Here is a 15,828-nt window from a genome sequence, read left to right on the forward strand (position 1 = left end):
GGACCTTCATTCTCTCATGTATTCCCTGATCATATATACACACACTAAGAAGAAATTCTATGAAGACGGAGACTGCATCTTATTCACCCACAGAGCCTGACTCAGAATAGGCTCAATAGATATTTTAAGAGAGTGAATGAAGTCTCTCTCCCATCCAAAAAAAAAGATATTTTCCCTTGACCTCAAACCTCCCCCGGCCTCAACTCCTCTTTCCCTATACAACTGTCTCCAAGGTAAAGTCTACACTTGCTGTCTCCACTCCCTCCTGCCCATCCACAATCTAGATTGCAGCCAGAAGTAATGAAGAGGCCCCGCAATTGCTCCCATTGGGGTCGCCCACATCCTCTGGTTGTGAACTTCAAAGGGGGACTTTTAGTCCTTAGTTGCCTTGTCCCTTCTGATGAATTTCTCAATGTTGACCACTCCATCCTGCTTGAAACTCTCCTGGTTCTCCTCTTACCTCTCTGGTTGCTTCTTTTCAGCTCCTTAATGGCTTTTCGCCCCTGCTTGACTCCATCCTACCCCCCTCATTCCACCTGCATCCTTTGGACAATTTCACCTAATCTCTTGATGTCAGTGACCACATTCTAACACTCCTGCTGCCACTGATAACAGCTTACTTTCATTAGGTACCAGGCACTTTGCAAGTGTTCTCATTTCACTTTCATAACAACCTTCATCTCTCACCTTGGTCTCAGTTAGAGACTACTATTATTGCCATTTTTACCACTTAGGAAACTGAGGTCCGGAGAGCATGAGTCGCTTATCACAGGTGATTTGAGTTTGCACCTGATTCTCAACCTGTCCTCCTGAATGCTGCACAAGAATGCATCTACCACGTAAACCCTGATGATTCCCATATGTTTGTCTCCTTCCTGAGTTCCAGATCAGGATAGTCTATTAAGTATTTCTATCTGGATATCCTACCCAGATAGCACCTCAGCCTCAATTTAGCTGTTTTAAAACTAATTCAGTCTCACCTCCCTCCTTTCCAGAACTTCTCTTCCTTCCCATAAGCTACATGTCTGCAACAGCATCACAATTTATTTTATTGGCCCAGTCAAAAGCCAAGGAGTCACAGCTGTAGACTGAATGTTTGTGTCCATCCTCCCTCCATTCATATGTTGAAATCCTAACCCCCATTGTGATAGTGTTTGGAGGTGGAGCCTTTGGGAGGTGAACCCATATGAATAGGATTAGTGCCCTTATAAGAGACCCAGAGAACTCTCTTTCCCCTTCTACCATGTGAGGACACAGGGAAAAGACAGCAGTCTACGAACCAGGAAGCCAGTCATCACCAGATACTGAATCCACCAGCACCTTGACCTTGACCTTCCCATCCTCCAGAACGTGAGAAATAAGTTTCTGTTGTTGGAAACTACCCAGTCTGTGATGTTCTGTGACAGCAGCCTGAACAGACTAAGATAGTCATTCAGATCCCTTCTTCACCGTATCACTACTTCTAAACTGACTTCACATCTAAATATATCTTATCTTTTCTCAGCTGGAGAAAAGGTACCCCCATCTTCAATCCAGCCTTCACATATTTCCTAGAGTAATTCAACTAACCCATAAAATGGATCACGCCACTCCTCTGCTAAAATTCCTTAATCACAGCCCCCGTAAAGTCCAAACTCCTCTACAAGGCATTTAGGATCTCTTCAGAATCTGGTCCTGTCCATATCTGCAACTGCATATTCTCCCCTAAAATGCCCTCCTTCATGCACTTTTTGGCTCTGAAGATAGGTAAATAGGCACAGTTCCCCATATGAGATATGATTTCTCACACCTCTGTGCTGCAGTGCATACTGTTCCCTCTCCGAGGAACACAATGCCTGTCACCAACTGTAGAGGGCCTGAGAATTTACCCTACTTGCAAGCTAACAAGTCAGGCTGCCACCAAGTTAGGCTGCCACAAGTTAGCCTCCTGGTAGAAGACAGGAGACCGCCAGGTCAGAGACAAGGGACCATTTATTACTCAGAGCAATAGCAGTAGCCACAGAGGCAGCATTTCTGCTGGTTCCCTGACCCTCGGTCCCCACAGGCAAGGTGACACCTGTATCCACAGTGGGTTACAGGAAAGGCACCTGAGTTTCGGGGGACTGAATATTTTACAGTGGGGAGTAAGCATGTCTGTCCTTCAATTCTGGAGTGTCCTCCAGAGAGAGAAACTATTTCTATCTTCCATGGCTGCTGCTGTTGGAAAAAAAAAAAAAAAAAAATTGAAAAGGTAGTCCAGAACAAAGTAGTCAGTGCCTCTGCTCACAAAATAGAGTCATGATAGACCCAAGAAGACTCTCCCAATGACTCCCACTCTTGTCCTCTAACCTAATCCCAACTCATATACAAGCCCTAGTTCAAGCAACTATCACCTCTTCCTTCCAAGGTGATTTAGGGCATCCATCACCATGTCCTGCTGCACTCTGTACCTATCATCATATTTACTTTTAAAAGTTTGAATAGGTTTCCCTCAACAAGTCTGTAAGCTTCTTAAACTCATAAGGTTTGGGGTCTCTAAAACCAGTATTCAAATTCTAAACCTTTTCTGAACTAGAACTGAAGTCTATTCTTTTTACTCTATGTTTTTGTGTGTGATATATATGCATATATCCTAAGAATTAATTCTTATAATATAATTTGAACATAGTTAAGGGCTAATTTTTTAACTTTAAATGTTCAAAAGTTCAGAAATAAACCCATATTTTATTTAGAGTGCTAAAGTATTTCATGAAAGTGTATTCCCTGTCTCTTTTCCTTTAAAGTACAGTTTCTCTTGATGATGAAAACAGACTTGAAGTTCATATAACCCCATAAATAATGATCTCTCTCTCCTTTTTTTTCTCTCACCTACACGTGAAAGTGGCATTAAATGTCTGGCTCAGCTTCCACTCCTATAACTGAATCTGTTTTAAGTCCTAACTGTTGACAGCTGGTAATCCCAAGACATGTTTAAAGCAGTACTAGAATTATTACAAAAGATAGACCCAAGGGCTATCAATTAGTGTAGATGAGGCAGTTATTAATATCATGGCAACAAGCGTAGCAGAATTACTTTGTTTTCTTGTAAGGGAATATATGCATAATGCAAAAAAAATTACACAATTTAATTGTTTGAATCATTTGGTAAATAATCAGTCATCAAATTAGTTCTGCCATTTCACTGACAAAACTATTTGGATGTCTTGAGTTTTCACTTTTCAACCGGCTGGAGCACATCATAGTTTCTTTGTAAAAAATAGATTGGACATTAACACAGTTAATAAACTATCAAATACTAAGTTCTACTTCAGACATAGTCATAATTATTTATAAACAATTCAGATTCTGCTGACATAAGATTCATGGTAACTTAGACTAGGTAATTATTTACTGTTCAATAAAAAGTTCCATGAGGATTAGATAGCAAGACGGCAGAGTAGAAGGACGTGCTTTCACTCCCTCTTGTGAGAGCACCGGAATCACAACTAACTGCTGAACAATCATCGACAGGAAGACACTGGAACTCACCAAAAAAGATACCCCACATCAAAAGACAAAAGAGAAGCCACAATGAGATGGCAGGAGGGGCACAACCACAATAAAATCAAATCCCATAACTGCTGGGTGGGTGACTCACAAACTGGAGAACACTTATACCACAGAAGTCCACCCACTGGAGTGAAGGTTCTGAGCCCCATGTCAGGCTTCCCAACCTGGGGGTCCGGAAACGGGAGAAGGAATTCGTAGAGAATCAGACTTTGAAGGCTAGCAGGATTTGATTGCAGGACTTCGACAGGACTGGGGGAAATGGAGGGCACACACAAAGTAGTATGTGCATTGGGACCCAGGGGAAGGAGTGGTGAGCCCATAGGAGACTGAACAAGACCTACCTGCTGGTATCGGAGGGTCTCCTGCAGACGTGGGGGGTGGCTGTTTCTCACCGTGAGGACAAGGACACTGGCAGCAGAAGTTCTGGGAAGTACTTCTTGGCGTGAGCCCTCCCAGAGTCTGTCATTAGCCTCACCAAAGAGCCTGGGTAGGCTCCAGTGTTGGGTCGCCTCAGGCCAAACAACCAACAGGGAGGACACTCAGCCCCACCCATCAGCAGACAAGTGGATTAACGTTTTACTGAGCTCTGCCCACCAGAGCAACACCCAGTTCTACCCACCACCAGTCCCTCCCATCAGGAAACTTGCACAAGCCTCTTAGATAACCTCATCCACCAGAGGGCAGACAGCAGAAGCAAGAAGAACTACGATCCTGCAGCCTGTGGAACAAAAACCACATTCACAGAAAGATAGACAAGATGAAAAGGCAGAGGGCTATGTACCAGATGAAGGAACAAGATAAAACCCCAGAAAAACAACTAAATGAAGTGGAGATAGGCAACCTTCCAGAAAAAGAATTCAGAATAATGATAGTGAAGATGACCCAGCACCTCGGAAAAAGAATGGAGGCAAAGATGAAAGAAATGTTTAACAAAGACCTAAAATAATTAAAGAAAAAACAGCTACAAGAATTAAAGAACAAACAAACAGAGATGAACAATACAATAACTGAAATGAAAAACACACCAGAAGGAATCCATAGCAGAATAACTGAGGCAGAGGAACAGATAAGTGACCTGGAAGACAGATTGGTGGAATTCACTGACATGGAACAGAATAAAGAAAAAAGAATGAAAAGAAATGAAGACAGCCTAAGAGACCTCTGGGACAACACAAAACTCAACAACATTCGCATCATAGGGGTCCCAGAAGGAGAAGAGAGAGAGAAAGGACCAGAGAAAATATCTGAAGAGATTACAGTCGAAAACTTCCCTAACATGGGAAAGGAAATAGCCACCAAAGTCCAGGAAGCACAGAGAGTCCAAGGCAGGATAAACCCAAGGAGAAACACACCGAGACAAACAGTAATCAAATTGGCAAAAATTAAAGACAAAGAAAAATTATTGAAAGCAACAAGGGAAAAACGACAGATAACATACAAGGGAACTCCCATAAGGTTAACAGCTGATTTCTCAGCAGAAACTCTACAAGCCAGAAGGGAGTGGCATGACATATTTAAAGGGATGAAAGGGAAGAATCTACAACCAAGATTACTCAACCCAGCAAGGATCTCATTCAGATTTGACAGAGAAATCAAAAGCTTTACAGACAAGCAAAAGCTAAGAGAATTCAGCACCACCAAACCAGCTCTACAACAAATGCTAAAGGAACTTCTCTGAGTGGGAAACACATAGAAGAAAAGGACCTACAAAAACAAACCCACAACAATTAAGAAAATGGTAATAGGAACATACATATCGATAATTACCTTAAACATGAATGGATTAAATCCTCCAACCAAAAGATACAGGCTTGCTAAATGAATACAAAAAGAAGACCCATACATATGCTGTCTATAAGAGACCCACTTCAGACCTAGGGACACATACATACTGAAAGTGAGGGGATGGAAAAAGATATTCCATGCAAACGGAAATCAAAGAAAGCTGGAATAGCAATGCTCATAGCAGATAAAATAGACATTAAAATAAAGACTGTCACGAGAGACAAAGAAGGACACTACATAATGATCAAAGGATCAATCCAAGAAGAAGATATAACAATTATAAATATATATGCATCCAACATAGGAGCACCTCAATACATAAGGCAACTGCTAACAGCTATAAAAGAGGAAATCGACAGTAACACAATAATAGTGGGGGACATGAACACCTCATGTACACCAATGGACAGATCATTCAGACAGAAAGTTAATAAGAAAACACAAGCTTTAAATGACACAATAGACCAGATAGATTTAATTGATATTTAGAGGACATTCCATCCAAAAACAGCAGATTACACTTTCTTCTCAAGTGCGCACAGAACATTATCTAGGATAGATCACATCGTGGGTCACAAATCAAGCCTTAGTAAATTTAAGAAAATTGAAATCATATCAAGCATCTTTTCTAACAACAACGCTATGAGATTAGAAATCAATTACAGGGAGAAAACCGTAAAAAACACAAAACACATGGACGCTAAACAATACGTTACTAAATAACCAAGAGATCACTGAAGAAATCAAAGAGGAAATAAAAAATTATGTAGAGACAAATGATAATGCAAACACAATGATCCAAAACCTATGGGATGCAGCAAAAGCAGTTCTAAGAGGGAAGTTTATAGCAATAAAAGCCTACCTCAAGAAACAAGAAAAATCTCAAATAAACAATCTAACCTTACACCTAAAGGAACTACAGAAAGAATAACAAACAAATCCCAAAGTTTGCAGAAGGAAAGAAATCATAAAGATCAGAGCAGAAATAAATGAAACAGAAACAAAGAAAACAATAGCAAAGATCAATAAAACTAAAAGCTGGTTCTTTGAGAAGATAAAATTGATAAACCATTAGCCAGACTCATCAAGAAAAAGAGGGATTTATTCAAATCAATAAAATTCATTTATTAACCAATAAAATTTTATTTTATAATAAGTAATTTTTATTTATTAAAATTTTAATTTTAATAAAATTTTAATTAAGATTTTATTTTTAATAAAATTTTAAATTAATTTTATTTATCAATAAAATTAGAAATGAAAAAGGAGAAATTACAACAGACACTGCAGAAATACAAAGCATCCTAAGAGACTACTATAAGCAGCTCTATGCCAAAAAAATGGACAACCTGGAAGAAATGGACAAATTCTTAGAAAGGTATAAACTTCCAAGACTGAACCAGGAAGAAATGGAAAATATGAACAGACCAATCAGAAGTAATGAAATTGAAACTCTGATTAAAAATCTTCCAACAAACAAAAGTCCAGGACCAGATGGTTTCACAGGTGAATTCTATCAAATATTTAGAGAAGAGCTAACACCCATCCTTCTCAAACTCTTTCAAAAAATTGCAGAGGAAGGAACACTCCAAAACTCATTCTATGAGGCCACCATCACCCTGATCCCAAAACCAGAAAAAGATATCACAAATAAAGAAAATTACACACCAATATCACTGATGAATATACATGCAAAAATTCTCAACAAAATACTAGCAAACAGAATCCAACAACACATTAAAAGGATCATACACCATGATCAAGCAGGATTTATCCCCGGGATGCAAGGATTCTTCAATATACACAAATCAATCAATGTGATACACCGTATTAGCAAATTGAAGAATAAAAACCATGATCATCTCAATAGATGCAGAAAAAGCTTTTGACAAAATTCAACACCCATTTATGATAAAAACTCTCCAGAAAGTGGGCATAGAGGGAACTGACCTCAACATAATAAAGGCCATATACAAACAACCCACAGCAAACATCATTCTCAATGGTGAAAAACTGAAAGCATTTCCACTAAGACCAGGAACACGACAAGGCTGTCCACTCTCACCACTATTATTCAACATAGTTTTGGAAGTCTTAGCCATGGCAATCAGAGAAGACAAAGAAATAAAAGGAATACAAACTGGAAAAGAAGAAGTAAAACTGTCCCTGTTTCCAGATGGTGTGATACTATACCTAGAGAATCCTAAAGATGCCACCAGAAAACTACAAGAGCTAATCAATGAATTTGGTAAAGTTGCAGGATAAAAAATTAATGTACAGAAATCTCTTGCATTCCTATATACTAATAATGAAAAATCTGAAAGAGAAATTAAGGAAACACTCCCATTTACCATCACAACAAAAAGAATAAAATACCTAGGAATAAACCTACCTAGAGAGACAAAAGACCTGTATGCAGAAAACTATAACACATTGATTAAAGAAATTAAAGATGATACAAACAGATGTAGAGATATACCATGTTCATGGATTGGAAGAATCAATATTGTGAAAATGACTATACTACCCAAAGCAATCGACAGATTCAATGCAATCCCCATCAAGTTACCAATGGCATTTTTTACAGAACTAGAACAAAAATCTTAAAATGTGTATGGAGAAACAAAAGACCCTGAATAGCCAAAGCAGTCTTGAGGGAAAAAAACGGAGCTGGAGGAATCAGACTCCCTGACTTCAGGCTATACTACAAAGCTACAGTAATCAAGACAGTATGGTACTGGCACAGAAACAGAAATATAGATCAGTGGAACAGGATATAAAGCCCAGAGATAAACCCACACACCTATGGTCAACTAATCTATGACAAAGGAGGCAAGGATATACAATGGAGAACAGACAGTCTCTTCAATAAATGGTGCTGGAAAAACTGGACAGCTACATGTAAAAGAATGAAATTAGAACACTCCCTAACACCATACACAAAAATAAACTCAAAATGGATTAGAGACCTAAATGTAAGACTGGACACTGTAAAACTCTTAGAGGAAAACATAAGAAGAACACCCTTTGACAAAAATCACAGCAAGATCTTCTTTGATCCACCTCCTAGAGTAATGGAAATGAAAACAAAAATCAACAAATGGAACCTAATGAAACTTAAAAGCTTTTGCAAAGCAAAGGAAATTACAAGCAAGACAAAAAGACAGCCCTCAGAATGGGAGAAAGTATTTGCAAATGAATCAACGGACAAAGGATTAATTTCCAAAATATATAAACAGCTCATGCAGCTCAATATTAAAAAAACAAACAACCCAATCCAAAAAATGGGCAGAAGACGTAAACAGACATTTCTCCAAAGCAGGCATACAGATGGCCAAGAAGCACAAGAAAAGCAGCTCAAAATCAGTAATTATTAGAGAAATGCAAATCAAAACTACAATGAGGTACCACCTCACACCTGTTAGAATGGACATCATCAGAAAATCTACAAACAACAAATGCTGGAGAGGGTGTGGAGAAAAGGAAACCCTCTTGCACTGTTGGTGGGAATGTAAATTGATACAGTCACTACAGAGAACAGTATGGAGGTTCCTTAAAAAACTAAAAGTGGAATTACCATATGACCCAGCAATCCCACTACTGGGCATATACCCAGAGAAAACCGTAATTCAAAAAGAAACATGCACCCCAATGTTCACTGCAGCACTATTTACAATAGGCAGGTCATGGAAGCAACCTAAATGCCCATCGACAGATGAATGGATAAAGAAGAAGTGGTACATACATACAATGGAATATTACTCAGCCATAAAAAGGAACGAAATTGGGTCATTTGTAGAGATGTGTATGGATCTAGAGACTGTCATACAGAGTGGAGTAAGTCAGAAAGAGAAAAATAAATATCGTATATTAACGCATATATGTGGAACCTAGAAAAATGGTACAGATGAACCGGTTTGCAGGGCAGAAATTGAGACACAGATATAAAGAACAAACGTATGGACACCAAGGCGGGGGAAAGTGGCAGGGGGTGGGGGTTGGGGTGCTGTGATGAATTGGGAGATTGGGATTGACATGTATACACTGATGTGTATAAAATGGATGACTAATAAGAACCTGCTGTATAAGAAAATAAATAGGGCTTCCCTGGTGGCGCAGTGGTTGAGAATCTGTCGGCCAATGCAGGGGACACGGGTTCGAGTCCTTGTCCGGGAAGATCCCACATGCCGCCGAGCAACTAAGCCCGTGCTCCACAACTCCTGAGCCTGCGCTCTAGAGCCCATGAGCCACAACCCCTGAGCCTGCGTGCCACAACTACTGAAGCCCATGCACCTAGAGCCCGTGCTCTGCAACAAGAGGAGCCACCACAGTGAGAACCCCGCGCACCGCAACCAAGAGTAGTTGCTTACAGCAACTAGAGAAAGCCCACGCAAAGCAATGAAGACCCAATGCAGCCAAAAATAATAATAATAAAATTTTTAAAAAAGAAAATAAATAAAATTAAATTTACAGAAAGAAAAACAAAAGTTCCATGAAACAGAAGAACCATTTGAATAATCCTAACAAACCATCAGGTTATTTTTTAAGCCATCTCAATCCACGTCATTTTCACGCAATCTGTGACCATCCTTTAGGCCCCAGGTAGCGCCACTTATTCCAGGAAGCATCTTGTGTCTCAGACCTCAGTAAGAAATACTCTGATCTGAGACAGCCTTCACTGATTTCTACTAGATTTGCGTGGCTAGGGCAGTGCCATGGACAGGTAAGAGGGACTACAAGGAAAACATAAGAAGAGGAACAGAATCTAACTGCTTGTCCTATTTCACCCAAACGATTATTTCCCAAACACTACCATAGGGGTCTTGAATAAAATAAAGCTGAAATCTTATAAAATACAGTAAATTTTATTATTTAGGGACTTCAGGGGAAGGAAGAGCTGATAGTGCCACACTTCTTAAAAAGTTACTTCTTCGCTAATTCTCTGTAATTTGGGGGGTAGAAAACTTAGGTACCCAGCACAAATGGGTAAATAATTCATATAAAAAAATGTTTTCAAATAAATAAGATTTATCTCTGTGTGTGATTTTTTTTTTTTTTTTTTTCTGTATGCGGGCCTCTCACTGTTGTGGCCTCTCCCGTTGCGGTTCACAGGCTCCGGACGCGCAGGCCCAGCAGCCATGGCTCACGGGCCCAGCCGCTCCGCTGCATGTGGGATCTTCCCCGACCGGGGCACGAACCCGTGTCCCCTGCATCGGCAGGTGGACTCTCAACCACTGCGCCACCAGGGAATCCCTCTGTGTGATTTTTTAACTATATTTTAACAGAATTTTAAAAATAAATTACATATATATACATTTCATTGTTTAAATTCTTAACTAGAACCTGGTAAATGTAAGTAACATGTTTTACACAGAAGAAATAAAATAAATTGTCCTTTTCTTAATTCAAAATTATCATTATGAAATCATCATGATCCACCTGTTATTATTCTATGCATTAAAAAGTAATGTCCTCAAGAAAAAGAAAAAAGAAATACCCTGATCTGTTATTCTGGTGAGCATCTAGTCGTGTTCTCAATAGTGGAGTCATCTGTGGACAAGCCCTATCCCTTACAGAGACCATCTGTGTTCTACACAACTCCTACCCACCAGAGCCCACAAACATGGTAGAACTCAAAACACAAAGACACTCTTTTATTAGAACAGTTCCAATAACCTTGTTAGTGAGTCCTGCTATGCTAAGTCTCCCTGGAAGCACGCATCTAGAATCACAACATTTTAAAGCTAGAAAGGTCCTTTCAAGCCCCTCAGAAATTTCCCTCATATGTGAGGGAAATGAGGAAACTGGAGAAGCCAAATGGCTTGTCCAAGTTTGGTGACAGAATTAGGACAATCCAAGCCCCTGACTACCATCCACGTGCTGCAAAGAACCTCAGTTTTCTTACGAAAACACTTTCAAGTGTGAAGTTGAGAAAACAAGTTACTTCTCCAAATCTCAAGTTTATTCTTATAAAAGAATGGAACAAGACCATCCTCAAGTTTTCTTCTGTCTCTAAAATCTGGTGAATCTCATTTTCATAATGTATAATACCACATGTCCCCGGCACGGTGTGGGGATAGAAAGCTGCTCTCATCTTCCCTTCAAGAATATAAACGTGGGAGAGTACATGAAGAAAGGGTGGGAGGAAGCGAAAGAAGTGATGGTGGGAGTTAGCTGGACGCCATTAGGAATCCCCTCTCTTCCCAGGCCCCCCTCCACTCCCTCCCAGCAAGCCACAGAGAGTAGGATGGGGACTTCCCAGTAGCTAACCATACCACAGCCCCTGCTCCAGCCTCCCCTCTCACCTCCTCAGAATGCTGGTGGGAGGACAGGAGGGCGAGATAGATGGATGAAGGAGGGCTGTTGGAAGCTTCTAGCTCCAGGCCAGGTTAGGAGCCAGTCAGTACTGATTAGCTGTCAGGGACCTGCAGGATAGACAGGGAACCCCGAGTGGCCACTCATTTCCCCTTGAGAATCAATGACTTAATTTTTCTGTTCTTTACCCTAGATAGAGTAGGCATGAGGCTGAACAGGATTATTCTGCCACCTGAATAATCTCATGCAGTGGGATCACTGGCTTGGCTCAGCTGTTTGTCCATTTCCTGCACAGAATCCCACCCAATCAGAGCAGTGTGCTGCTCACCCAGGAATCGCCCACAAGTCCCAAAGATCTTTGGAGCCGTCGGCTACTTCAGTATCACGCAGAGCTCCTGGAGTCAGCGTTCCTAACATTCACATCATCAAGGATGCTCCAGTACTAGGCTTTGCCTCTCTAATTTGACACATAAAGTAATGCAGTTTTGAGTGATTCTCTTCCCATATAAATCAGAGCTAATTCAAGCCTAGTCCTTTAGAATGCCACTGTCACTTCTTGTATTTTCTACTGTATTACACAGGATAAAGGGGTTGGGGGGGTGCCAGTTGGCCTCTAGGGGTTATGTCTAACCCTCCCTGCTGCATGGCTGCTTTAAGTTATTCTCCTAAAAGTAATAATATTAACTGTTAACACATAATACCACTAACTGTGAGTCTCTTAACAGGTTTAACTCTCACAACAACCCTGGCCAATAAGGACCATTACTGATCATATCTAAATAAGGACTATTATGGACTATAATGATCATCATCAGCTCCAGTTCAAAGATGAGAGACCAGAAGGAAGTTGCTGGCACAGAAAAATGAGGTCACTTGCCCAAGGTCATACTAGCAGCAAGTGGCAGAACCAGGATTCGAACACAGGTCCCTCCACTTCACCCAGGTGAAGGTGGCCTCCTAGGGAAGTGGGACACAGAGACCGTCAACAGCTGGTAATAAGGGAAGAGGGGCAAGCTGAATTATTTCTTCAGAGTTGCCCTTTTCTTCCTCAAACCACCTGGTATTATGACAAGCAATGTCACATGGGATAAAAGGTTAACACCCAAACAGAAATGTTACCATAGCGAAAGGAGAAATCTCCAGAGCTCTCAGTGGGAAAGATAAAGATAGACTAAGGGGAGAGTTCCATTTACAAAACTTTACTTTGATGCTAATAATTTACACCTACACCAATGAACATTTCCCCCATTTTACTGGCTTGCCAGTGGCTGGACAAATCCACATGAAGGCATTTATCTTAAATATCACTTGATTATTTCAGTTACTACTTTGAGCCACACTTAGTCCTTTTATATCTCCTTGCACTCAGCTGATAATCTCAGGATACTCCACTGTGTTCACTTCAGAAAATTTCCCCTAAACATTTCCACAGCGCCCTGTAATTCACAGCTGTGCTCACTATCCAGTAGCTCATGTTTTGTCAATGGGTACTTAATAGAGAATTCTGGAGAGCAAGCACTTTTTATGGCCTTTTTTCCCTATACCTTGGTGGGAAAAGAAAAGAAACTGGCAGATTCAAGACTGCCATAGCTTTCCACTTCAAAGAGCTGTAAAACACTTGTTTACAAAAGCAGTCAGTCCTATTTTATTTATTTATTTAATTTTTACTAATTATTCTATTTTTATTTATTTATTGGCCACACCAGGCGGCTTGCAGGATCTTAGTTCCCCCACCAGGGGTCAAACCAAGGCCCCCTGCAGTGCAAGGGCAGAGACCTAACCACTGGACCCAGAGAATTCCCAGTCAATCCTATTTTATGCAAACTTTTTCATGCAACGTCATTATTCCTTAAGACATTCTTCAAGGTTCCCAGGAAGGGGACGAGCAGGAGGCAGACCTCCTCCCCAAGCAAGAGAAGCCATCTCAACCCTAGGAAACGGTGCGGAACCCAGCTGTTTCAGGGATCCCTGACCAAGATAGTGACAGAACATCAAGTGTTCAGAAACATGAAGAGTCGTTCTGCAAGGTGGATCCGCAGCCTCTTGGAACAGCTCTCCGTTCATTCCTCTTCCCGACCCCTCCCACCCTCAGCAGGCTCCCAAAACACAACAAAACCCGGAGGTGGCCGTGCTTCAGCTCCCACCAATCTCATCTCAAGTCTGGGGAAGAGAATGAATTTCTGCTTTCCCAAAGAAGGGGTTTTTATCAAGGCCTCTGCAGTTCCATTTAAGGACAGAGCAAAAAGTTTAGAAGTTTGGACTTGTAGAGATAGCTGAGTTTCGTGGATGTGACCCATTTAAACCAGGTCATTTTAAAATGCTCTTTCAAAGTCTGATTATATTAATAATTGAAATCACCCAATTATCTAAAAGGAAGAACGAGCGATCTATGAAGTGAATACCCATGAATTAATGTAGGGCACTCTGAAAACTAAACTGTTTGGTGGGAGGAACAATCATATCAGTTTCGATTTTTTTTTCCTTTTTAAGTAACTTCCAGAGAACAATCTATTTAAATGAAATCGCCACACGAAAAGCCGCCTCTAGGTGGATTTCAAAGTTAATGATATCTCTTTTAAACACACACACACACACACACACACACACTCACACCCACAACAACAACGTGTGGCGAAGTTTGAGGGGTTCTCATAATCACAGACCGATCCGGAAGCTGCTAGAAACAATTAAGCAGGATTTCAAAATGACTGGTACAGGATGTGCCCGTAGAAAGAAAGTAAAGTTGAGCGCACTGGTGGAGCTGCCAAAGTTGCTACTGCAAAGTACCCTGAACTTGTACAGGGTGGCCTGGGGTCACTCTGACCGCCCTTCCTCTGTCTGGTCGCCTTACAAACAAACGCACTAGCCCTAGTGGTATCTGGCGGGAGCGGGCAGGGGGGAGATGCGAGAACTGCGAGCGGGAGTGAAGGGCGGGGCAGAGGGAGGGTGCCTGCAGGAGCTCCAGGGTCCTTCTTAACTCGAAGAACGGGTTTCGCTGTAGTCCAAGTAGGGGACAACGAGGTGGCAATGAACTTCCTCCCCCCGAGAGACCCACGCGCGGCAAGGACAGCAGGAACGTCCCTGGAGCACTCGATTCCAGCTTTTCCGCGGGCCCGGGCGCGCAGGGGCCTGTTTGGGTTGGGGTCGGCAGGGATGCCCCGCGAGGAGGTGGCGGGCTGGCGTGGGTGAGGCCCCAGGAAGCGCCTACCTGTACGGCGGCGCGTTCAGAGCTCGCGGCCCGGCCGCGGCGCGCAAGTGCTAGAGGCAGCCCGGGGACGGCCTGGGCGGGCGGGGCGCGCATCGCGCCCGGCGGGCTGCTCTCTTCCCGCCGCGGGGCGCCGGGAAGACTCCCGCCTCTTCTCCTGCCGGCTGAGGACACGGCGGGTCCCGCGGCGGCGGTAGCAACAGGCACCGAGGCGCGGGTGCGGCGGCGGCAGTGGCGGCGGCGGCGGCGGAGGAGGAGGAGGTGTCTGCGCGCGACTCGCGTTTCCTCCTCCGCGGCAGGGCGAGCGCAGGGAAGGCGAGGGTAGGGCAGAACCCGGGAATCGCCCAACTCGGTCCCCAGGGGCCTGAGAGGGCGAAGCGATGCTTCCTCCCTCTCCACTGCGCTGTTTGACTCGAGAGCGGCATGGCCGGGACGGGCAAGTCACACACGGACAACAGCTGCTGCAGTGGGGGTCCGTCGCGGCCTCCCTCCCTTCGCTATCTCTCCCCTCCCCAGCTGTCCATCCTCAACCCGCCCCCTCGGCCTCCAGCCGCGGCCCGGGAGACGGTGTGCCGGGCGCCGCCCCCACCCAGCCCCAGAGCAGGGTCTTGGCCGCCGAACGCCTAGGGCTCCGGGGACGCGGAGCCCCGCGCGTGGTTAAGGCCCTCGAGGAGGGATGTACGGTTGCACACCCTGTCTTCGGCGGCCTATTAATAGCAGGTGGCACTGCCCGCCGCGCTCTCTGCCTGCGAGACTCTCAGCAGGTGGCACTGCCAGCCCGCTCTTCGCTCCCCTGCAGTAGCCTGGCCTCATCTGCACTCTCGCCTTCTCTCTCAGCAATGGACCGGGTGAAAACTGCACAGAACACAGCAAGGCGATCAAGCCACCTGACTCTCCGCCGCATCACCCCTTCTTCCCGTCCTAGGCAGGGAGTGAATTCGGCACTGGCATCCTATGCGGCGCTTGCAGGCAAGGGTCGAAAATCGGGGACTCAG

The 15,828-nt window shown here is 43.1% G+C and overlaps 1 protein-coding gene across 8 annotated transcripts in view; it reads right to left on the reverse strand.

Annotated features, from left to right (window-relative positions):
- Positions 1–15,265, reverse strand: part of TBC1D1 (TBC1 domain family member 1) — a 231,246-nt gene extending 215,981 nt beyond the window's left edge. For 6 of the 8 annotated variants that reach the window (XM_027103179.1, XM_027103175.1, XM_027103178.1 and 3 more), the window contains exon 1: positions 14,837–14,949. Coding sequence is in view for 1 of the 8 variants with exons in the window: in XM_027103180.1 (XP_026958981.1) it covers positions 14,837–14,929 (93 nt within the window). In the remaining 7 variants the exon portion in view is untranslated. Of the gene's footprint in view, positions 1–14,836 lie in introns of all 8 variants that reach the window. The other 2 variants (XM_027103177.1, XM_027103180.1) reach the window with 2 other exon arrangements.
- Positions 15,266–15,828: the final 563 nt, after the last annotated feature.

This window comes from Aethalodelphis obliquidens, unplaced genomic scaffold, assembly GCF_003676395.1.
Source record: "Aethalodelphis obliquidens isolate GAN/ISIS:26980383/991018 unplaced genomic scaffold, ASM367639v1 scaffold6, whole genome shotgun sequence".
Lineage (NCBI taxonomy): Eukaryota > Metazoa > Chordata > Mammalia > Artiodactyla > Delphinidae > Aethalodelphis > Aethalodelphis obliquidens.